At 43.0% G+C, this 9,291-nt stretch overlaps 1 protein-coding gene across 6 annotated transcripts in view; it reads left to right on the top strand.

Moving 5' to 3' along the window:
• SH3KBP1 (SH3 domain containing kinase binding protein 1) overlaps positions 1 to 9,291 on the top strand; it is a 383,287-nt gene that overhangs the window by 46,958 nt on the left and 327,038 nt on the right. For 4 of the 6 annotated variants that reach the window (XM_017540642.2, XM_017540638.2, XM_037742805.1 and 1 more), the window contains exon 2: positions 8,920 to 9,077. In XM_017540642.2, the coding sequence (XP_017396131.1) occupies positions 8,920 to 9,077 (158 nt within the window). The remainder of the gene's footprint in view (positions 1 to 8,919; positions 9,078 to 9,291) is intronic. The other 2 variants (XM_017540641.2, XM_017540645.2) reach the window with 1 other exon arrangement.

Raw genomic sequence — 9,291 nt, 5'->3', positions numbered from 1 at the left:
CTAGTTTTTTTTTTTTTTTTAACCTGTAAAGTCACCTGCACACTTTCTCCGTTCTTTCTTTTTCACTTAGAACGTCGTCTTCTGGTCAAGTTATTCTTACCCCGTGTATCTAATGCATAGTCTTAAAAGCTGTGTGTTAGGTTTGCAAAGGTTAATTTCAGTCAGGAAGCCTTTGATAACTCTTTGTTCTTGCTCCTTGAGCTTTTGTTCCAGGGACAGGCCCTGGTGAGGCAGAGGCTTCAGAAGGCAAGCTGTAAGGGACTCAAGGCCCTCAGGTTTTGTGAACAGTTTCCCATCCAGGCCCTGCATCTCATTTTGATCTTTGATTGAGTGCCCCTCTGCTTTCGGGGGGCATTGGTTGTGGTGGAGGTAAGAGTGGAATCAAGGCTGATCACAGTAACTTGAGAGGCTTGGACCATTGGTGCATACTTGGGCTGTCCTGGAAAGCAGCAAGTGACAAGAGTGCCCTTAGTGGTGTCTGAGGCAGATAATGGTGGGCCTGTCTTTCCTCTCACACAGCCGGGTTTGCTTTTTCTCTTCTTTCTTGATTCATCTCTTTTCCCCTTTCCCTGCTGCTGCCCAATTCTTTGAGCTGCTACTGGGCCTGTTATAGACGTTGTTGAACCCTGCAAGAGGCCATCCAGCCACAGGGGTGCTGCCTCCTGCTCAGAGAGAGAATTTAGGCCCAGAGACCCTCTGTCATTGGAGTCTGTGTTCTGAGCCTGTCTTCGTTGGCGAAGCTGATGTTCAGTGTTTAAGATGCAGGCCTTGGGAATTACTTGCTTGTTGGGTTGGTGTTCCTTAGTGGTGTGTTTGTGAAGACACCAAAAGGAAAATGTGACTGGTATGTAGGACAGCTTTATTGTATGTGGAGATCCTCACAGTACCTGTGGCCTTGGCCTGGGAAATTCAGGCCCCCAAACTCTTCAGCCCTGACACTAATGGGAAGCACTGGATGGTAAGAACTTAGCCTTGTGCGTACTTCCGTAGAGAAGTGTGTGTGTATATAAAGTTGATGCATGAGTATCTGTTACGATTCTCTGGTTTTAAGTAAAAGAAACCAACTTTTCCATGACTAAGATAGCAAAAAAGGTTTATCAGAAGGCATTTGGGTAGTTGATAGCATGGTAGGAGAAGCTAGAAGATCAGGTCTGAGAAAGATTGCAACTGGGCAGCTTCAGGGATCTCTACTTCTGAGAGCGCTGGTGGGGGAATCTGTTCTAGCCATCTCCAATCTTTGTCACATTGCTTTGAGTCACAGTTGGGTTCCGTGCTGTACATTGGCTGGCGGAGGGCAGGGCATGTTGATGGGCAGTCCCTTCAAACTATTTATCTCATGGTGGAAGGGAAGGTCCCCCAAATAGTTCCCCTCCCTGCATGGGGAGTGTTCTCCCCCTAGGGCACAAACACAGTCTACCCTCTCAATGACTGAAAATCTACAATAATAAATTCTCAAATATGTATTGCATAGAATTTTTAATTTTAACTTTATTATTATTTTTTTGGAGACAGAGTCTCACTCTGTCACCCAGGCTGGAGTGCAGTGCTGCAATATTGGATCACTGTAACCTCCACTTCCCAGGTTCAAACCATTCTCCTGCCTCAGCCTCCTGAGTAGCTGGGATTACAGGTGCGTACCCCCACGCCCGGCTAATATTTGTGTTTTTAGTAGAGATGGGGTTTCTCCATGTTGGTCATGCTGGTCTCAAACTCCTGACCTTGTGATTTGCCTGTCTCGGCCTCCCAAAGTGCTGGGATTACAGACGTGAGCCACCATGCCTGGCCAATTTCGATTTTAATTTTATTTATTTTGAGATGGAGTTTTGCTCTTATTGCCCAGGCTGGAGTGCAATGGCACTGTCTCTGCCTCCTGGGTTCCAGCGATTCCCCTGCCTCAGCCTCCCAAGTAGCTGGGATTACAGGCATGCACCTCCAGGCCTGGCTAATGTTTTGTATTTTTAGTAGAGATAGGGTTTCTCCATGTTGGTCAGGCTGGTCTCGAACTCCCAACCTCAGGTGATTTCGCCTGCCTCGGCCTCCCAAAGTGCTGCAATTACAGATGTGAGCCACTGCACCTGGCCCAATTTTTATTTTTAAAGGTTGTATTGAGGTATAAAATTTCACCCATTTTAAGTGTACAGTTTAATACTTTTCATGTAAATTCACAGCATTCCGTAACTTTCACCACAGTTTAATTTGAGAATATTTCCATCACCTCAAAAAGATTCCTCATACCCATCTGCAGTCCATCCCCATTCCCATCCTTAGCCCTAGGCAGCCACTGACCTGTTTTCTGTCTTTTTAGATTTGAACATAGGTTTTTATATGTTCCTGACAGGTGTAACTTTGTCTGGGTATTCTGGAAACTATGTTATACATGAAGGAAAAAAAAGAGATCCCCTCTGCCCCCATCAGTGGTGTGAAAGTCTGTATCTTGTTGGTCTCAGATTTCTCTGCTTTCTCTTTTAGATCCTTCCTTCTCTCCAGTGAACTGTAATTTAGGAGAGCATAGCCCTGGGCTTGATGTTGCCATTATTTACTTCTCAATCTCTCTGTGCCTAAGTCATGGAACCTACTAGGCCCTAGTTCCTCATCTGTAAAATTCAGAAAAAAATTAGACAAGGTGATATCTGATGTTCTTTCCATCTCTAATGATCAGCACTCATGATATTTTTTGGTGAAGTCTTTTTTTTGGCAAAAAATGACTTCTTGATTTTCTATGCTCTTCAGAGGGCTGAAACAAAACACTAAAATTAAAAATTTATTCTTCAGAATTCACAGAACAGAGTAAGTGCAGAAGCAGTAAGTGTGTAACATTTCTACTTCTGAAATGATTAAAGCTTACTGCACTGAGACCTCTGCGACATTGCATATATGTATATGCAGCGGAGGAAATTAATTGGAAACTTTCATTTTCCTTCATGCTTTCTGGTTTATTCAAATATTTATTGAAGCAGACATGATACTAGGTGAGGGATTTAGAATACTGGCAAAGATAAGGGCTTTTCCCAAATGATGGTTGCAGTATGGTTGGGGTAAGTCAGTGTGAAATTATAGCGAGGTGAACCGGCTCTAGGAGAGAGGAAGGAGAGTGAGCAGAGGTAGGGAGGGAGTGGTCACAGAGCAGGACCACGGAAATACCACTACCACCACCGCTGCCGCCGCCACTGCCGCCGTGAGAAGCTGGCCCTGGGAACCTGCTAGGCAGCTGGCTTAGCCAACCCACAGTTAAAAACCACCCATTTCGTCTTTGGGGCAGGAAACATTCCAGCAAGTTTGAAGGTATAGGGGAGGGTGAAGTGTTTTGCATTTCTAAGCAGATCTCTTATCTCCCCTGGCTCTATCTTGTAACATGAGGTTAACTGTAGCTTGGTTTTTGCAGCGACAGTAGATGTAGCAAACTTGTGGAGGCTGGCTTTTGACACAGCAGACAGCTGGAGGGTGGTATTTTTCTGATGGGGAGATGTTCTTAAGTTTTGTAATTTATGTTGTCTTTAAATATGGAATTTTGTTTACTGTTATTTACACCTCTGATGTATTTTATTTAGCTTAATGTTTTAATTTTCTGCTCATGCCCAGAGGTAGTTTCTTAAGGGGTACTGCTTAAAAAAAATCTTAGGTAACGTTTTGTCCTTCCTGCCCTGCAGCCTCTTGAAGACAAGGAAATAGGTTTTGGGGGCATAGACTTTCTTCTGGGCTCTTGTGATATAATTTCGGCTGTGTTGTATCATCCAAGATCTTCACCACCTGTTTGCCAAGTATTATACTAAATCATTCTGTTTTATAGAGACATGAGACAAACCACATATGTCATTTTAAATGTTCTAGTAGCCACATTAATAAAATTTTTAAAAGGTAAAATGAATTTGAAGAATATATTTATTTAACACAACAGATCTAAAACATCACTTAAACATGCAATTGATTGGAAAATAATGAGCTATTTCACATTATTTTTTTCTAAACAAGTTTTTGGAACTTGGGATGTATCTTATAGCACATGTCAGTTCAGACTAGCCACATTCCAAATACTCACTAGCCACATTTGCAGTGACACTGTATTGGACAACAAAGTTCTAAACCTTTCAAAAAGGCTTGCAGAGGACACTGGAAAGAGCCTTCAGAAAGGGTAGGAGAGACATATCCTCATGATTTATGAGCTCTTAACAAAGCCACAGGTTTCCTCTTCTTTAATCCTTCCTTCTCTCCAATGGTCTGTAATTTAGGAGAGTATAGCCCTGGACTTGATGCTGCTATTATTTACCTCTCAATCTCTCTAAGCCTAAGTCATGGAACTTTCTAGGTCTCAGTTTCTCATCTGTAAAATTCAGAAAAAAAATTAGGCAAGATGATATCTGATGTCTTAGAGAAACCTGATATGTAAAAAAAATTCATTTTGATAGGAAAGGTAAAGCAGGAAGTAACTATTCATGTTACAGAAGAATTAACCACAGGATCTTTTAAATAGCAAGCTCCCTTAGTGCATGGAAGAATATGACTCAATTTGCAAAATGTGATTGACACTTGACATTTTAGTAGCACCTTTGTTGGGCTGGGAACGGTCTACCATCATAAAATGCAAGCTGAGAAGTCATATTGAGCACCTATTGCATGTCATGGATGCTTATAGGGGCCCCAGCAGAACTAAGGGTGATCCATACTTAGAAGGCATTTAGAGGCTCATGGGAAAGACAAGACACAGCTTGACATTGCTTCAGTGGCAGGGGCCAGGGAGGCCTTGGGCCTAGAAGAGCTTAGAAGGTGATGTGGAGGCGTTAGAACCCAGCTGTGGCCAGAAGGCAAGGAGGCTGTGCATGATTACTTAAGTTTAAAGAAAGGGCAGTGGCCTGCATGGTGGCTCATGCTTGTAATCCCAACTCTTTGAGAGGCCTAGGCAGGTGGTTCACTTGAGGTTAAGAGTTCAAGACCAGCCTGACCAACACGGTAAAATCCCATCTCTACTAAAATAACAAATATTAGCTAGGCGTGGTGGCAGGTGTCTGTAATCCAAGCACTTTGGGAGGTCAAGGTGGGTGGATTACTTGAGCTCAGGAGTTTGAGACCAGCCTAAGCAACATGGTGAAACCCTGTCTGTACAAAAAATACAAAAATTAGCTGGGTGTGGGGGTGTGCACCTGTAGTCCCAGCTACTTGGGAGGCTGAGGTGGGAGGATCACTTGAGCCTGAGAGACAGAGGTTGCAGTGAGCTGAGATGGTGCCACTGCACTCCAGCCTGGGCAACATAGCCAGACCCTGTCTCAAAAAAATTTTTTTAGTATCTCCTTAATTAATTATAGATTGTACGCATATATTACTGTACTAACTGAAAAACAAGAAGACCCCAGAGAAGCTCCTATACTGTTGTTATTAGGCTTAACAAACTTTTGAAACACATAAATTGAGTATTGTATGACTTTAGACATTGGTGGAAAAATGAAGACATTTTCTTCATGGTTCAGGTACATATTTTTAAAATATCTTGCTAATCCCAATGGTTCCACAGTTATACCAATGTTAAGGGTATAAGGAAACACATATTACAAATGATCTTGATAACTGAGAGTTTAGGGGCCATCTCCCTATAAGATCTGATGTATCCTCCCAATGTGGCTAGCAAAGAGCTCCTAGCAGAAGCCTAAGTGGCAGCTCTGCCATTTTCTTGGCACTTGGCCTCATGTTATCTACAGCTTCTATTTTCTTTACACACATCTTTTCAAACTACTGACCCACTTTTTGAGGGTGATTTCAGTGAGAAGAGGTGATAGCCATAAGAAGGCTTTACCAGGAGGCGCTGCAGAACTGCAGGGTGCCTCATGATGGGGACACAGCCAGACCATATCAGATGGGAATTATTAGCTTTGACATTTGTACAACTGAGACCCAGAGAAGTTAGCATCACATAGAATGCTGGTGCTTGCTCTGGTGGTACTCCTTGGTTCCACTGTCCCTCCGGCTGCTTCCTGCCCCTTGAAGGATCCCTGACTGTGTGTCCTGGGGACTGGGTCAAGGAGCCTGTGTCATTTCTGTCAATGGAACAATAGAGAAGTTGAATCACTACTTTTTTAAAGTTAAAATCAACAGACATTCTAATTGTTTTTTCCCATCATCTCAGTGGATGCGTGAAGTGAACACATCCCACTGGAGAGCACTAGGTCAGAAAATAAACATAACTTATTTGCTGAGCTTCAAGCTCTCTAATTGGAAAGATGGGCATCAGAATGTTGGGAGAGTTGAGATAGTGTAGGAAAAAGTATCTGGAACATGAACAGTTATTACTGTAATCTCAGTTCCTATAGCAAAGCTTTTTTTGTTTGTTTTTGAGTCAGGGTCTCACTCTGTTACTTAGGCTGGGGTGCAGTGATGCAGTCATGGCTCACTTCAGCCTCACACTCCTGGGCTCAAGCCATCCTTCTGCCTTAGCCTCCCCAGTTGCTGGGACTACAGATGTGTGTCACCATGGCTGGCTAATTTTTTAATTTTTTGTGTAGAGATGGGGTCTTGCTATGTTGTCCAGACTGGTCTTGAACTCCTGGCCTCAAATAACTCCCCCACTTTGGCCTGCCAATGTGTTGGGATTACAGGCAAGAGCCAGCAAAGGTTTAATAGATCAATATCTAGGCTATCTGAGGAAAGCTGTGTTTTAATTGACCTGGTTCCAATTGTTATGATGGCTCATTTTAACTGCTGGGGTGGTGAGCATAGCATGGTACAATAAAGTCAGAGTGTTTGTGCCTTCGTACTTGTCAGGAACACAGAGAAATCTGCAAAGGTTGCCTTGTTCATGTTCTTCCACTCCTTTCTTTAATAAGTGATGAGAATGGTTCACAACTCAACTTCATCCTGGGCAGATTTATGACAGTAAAGTAAGCCAGCTAACTTTGGAAAAAAAAAATGATAAAGGAATTTTCACTCTGAGTTGCTTATGAATTGTCTGGTTTAGCAGATGTTGTGAGTGGACAGACGGAACACACCAACCTGGGTAGATAGGATGTTTGGAACTGGAAGTGCTTTGGGAATTTGTCCTGAATGGATATACAAAGCCCACGTTCCACTCACTACCAGTGTTTTTCCTGGAAAACCTGTCTCAGTGTATTGAAGTTTTTTTAACTCATTTGTGCTTTTTGTTTCCTATTTAAGAAATACTTGCCAAACCTAAGGTCATGAAGATTTTCTCCTATCCATTCTTATAAAAAGTTTTACAATTTTAGCTCTTAGACTTAGGTCTGTAATCTATTTTGAGTTAATTTTAGTATATGAATGCTTTACAGAGCTCATTTAACTTTTCCTCTTCCATTATTTTACCATAATTTCTGAATTGCTAATTCACCACTTGGGGTTTCATCTAATTTTTGTTATACTTATAGTCATTCATTTGCCATTCATTCATTCATTCATTCATATGGATCTGCAAATTAAAAAAGGAAAAGATGGACTGGCGTGGTGGCTCATTCCTATAATCCCAGCACTTTGGGAGGCTGAGGCAGGTGGATCACCTGAGGTCAGGAGTTCGAGACCAGCCTGGCCAACATGGTGAAACACCATCTCTACTAAAAATACAAACATTAGCAGGGTGTGGTGGTGTACACCTGTAATCCCAGCTACTTGGAGTGCTGAGACAGGAGAATCGCTTGAACCAGGGAGGCGGAGGTTGCAGTGAGCTGAGATTGCACCACTGCACTCCAGCCTGGGCAACAGAGTGACACTCTGTCTTTAAAAAAAAAAGAAGGAAAAGGTTATGAAATTGGTTCATACTGAGGTGGTCATGAGGAGACGCCCAGTCTAAATGAATTGTATAATTGATACATGCATCAGTTAACTAATTTTTAGATTGATTAATGCTGCTAATTTGCATTGGCACTTTGTCAGTGAGAACACCCACCTTTTTTTACCTGTTGCCTTTGCCTGTTGCCAAGTATGAGTGATTGTCATAGATCAGGAAAACAGTGTAATAATGGAATTGATGTGTAAGAGCTCATCTGTTGGGAGGGCAGTTGGGGTTCTGATGTAGGTGGTCTGAGACATTGGGTTGGCCAACTAGGCCCTCTGTACCAGCCATCTTTACACGTGTTGTCGCTGCAAGATGGGTGTTACCTCTGTAGGATGGTGTATTAGTTCGTTCGCATGCTACTAATAAAGACATACCCAAGATTGGGTAATTTATAAAGGAAAGAGGCTTCATTGACTCAGTTCAATATGGCTGGGGAGGCCTAACTTAACAATCTTGACAGAAGAGAAAGCAAACACGTCCTTCATCACATGGCGGCAGGAAGGAGAAATGCCAAACAAAAGAGGGAAAAGCCCTCTTATAAAACCATCAGATCTTGTGAGAACTTACTCACTATCACAAGAATAGCATGAGGATAACTGCCATCATAATTCAGTTACCTCCTACTGGGTCCCTCTCACAATATATGGGGATTATGGGAACTACAATTCAAGATGAGATTTGAGTGGGGACACAGACCATATCAGATGGCAGTTATTAGCTTTGACATTTTATACAACTGAGACCCAGAGAGGTTAGCATCATATAGTATTGGCAGGGGATGGGAGACCTAAAAGTCAAACTCACATCTATTGTCTGTACTCTGAGCTCAGGGAGACAATGCTGGACCCCCTCTGGGTGGGGCAAATATTGTTAGCTGGATGTCATCATGTGGCTTTCGCTCTGAAGCGCCTGCTGACCCCAAGACCTGTAGGCCACGCTGCCTATGCCAGACCACAGACCAGCACTTTGTGGTTTCTGTGCTATAGGCTTCAGGTTAACCAAAATTGGGTTACTGTGTGTGGCCCTGTTATTTTGAATATTTGTAGAGGGGAAGTCCCTTTAATGTGACTTTACTGGCCTTCAAGGGATAGTGGGCCTCAGCCTTCTCCAACATCTGACCTAAATTACTCTGTTTTCCCTGTTCCTTCCAGTGGAGGCCATAGTGGAGTTTGACTACCAGGCCCAGCACGACGATGAGCTGACAATCAGCGTGGGTGAAATCATCACCAACATCAGGAAGGAGGATGGAGGCTGGTGGGAGGGACAGATCAACGGCAGGAGAGGTTTGTTCCCTGACAACTTTGTAAGAGTGAGTACAAAGCAAAACCCTTTTTCCTGTCTCCTGTGTGGGCTCTGCTGACCAAAGGCTGTGGGGGCGCTTGAGGATGAATTGCACAGACTATCTTAGGGGATGGCTTGATGGCTTGACCTCCTATGTGATACCAAGAGAAGCATGTATAGTTTTGCCCTTGGTATCTGGGATACTTATTTTGAAATTGCTTTTTTTTTTTTTTTTTTTTTTT

The sequence above is a fragment of the Cebus imitator genome, unplaced genomic scaffold, assembly GCF_001604975.1.
Source record: "Cebus imitator isolate Cc_AM_T3 unplaced genomic scaffold, Cebus_imitator-1.0 Scaffold128, whole genome shotgun sequence".
NCBI classification, from domain to species: Eukaryota; Metazoa; Chordata; class Mammalia; order Primates; family Cebidae; genus Cebus; species Cebus imitator.
The sequence above is the reverse complement of the archived record's forward strand: the minus strand, read 5'-3'. Positions and strand labels throughout refer to the sequence as shown.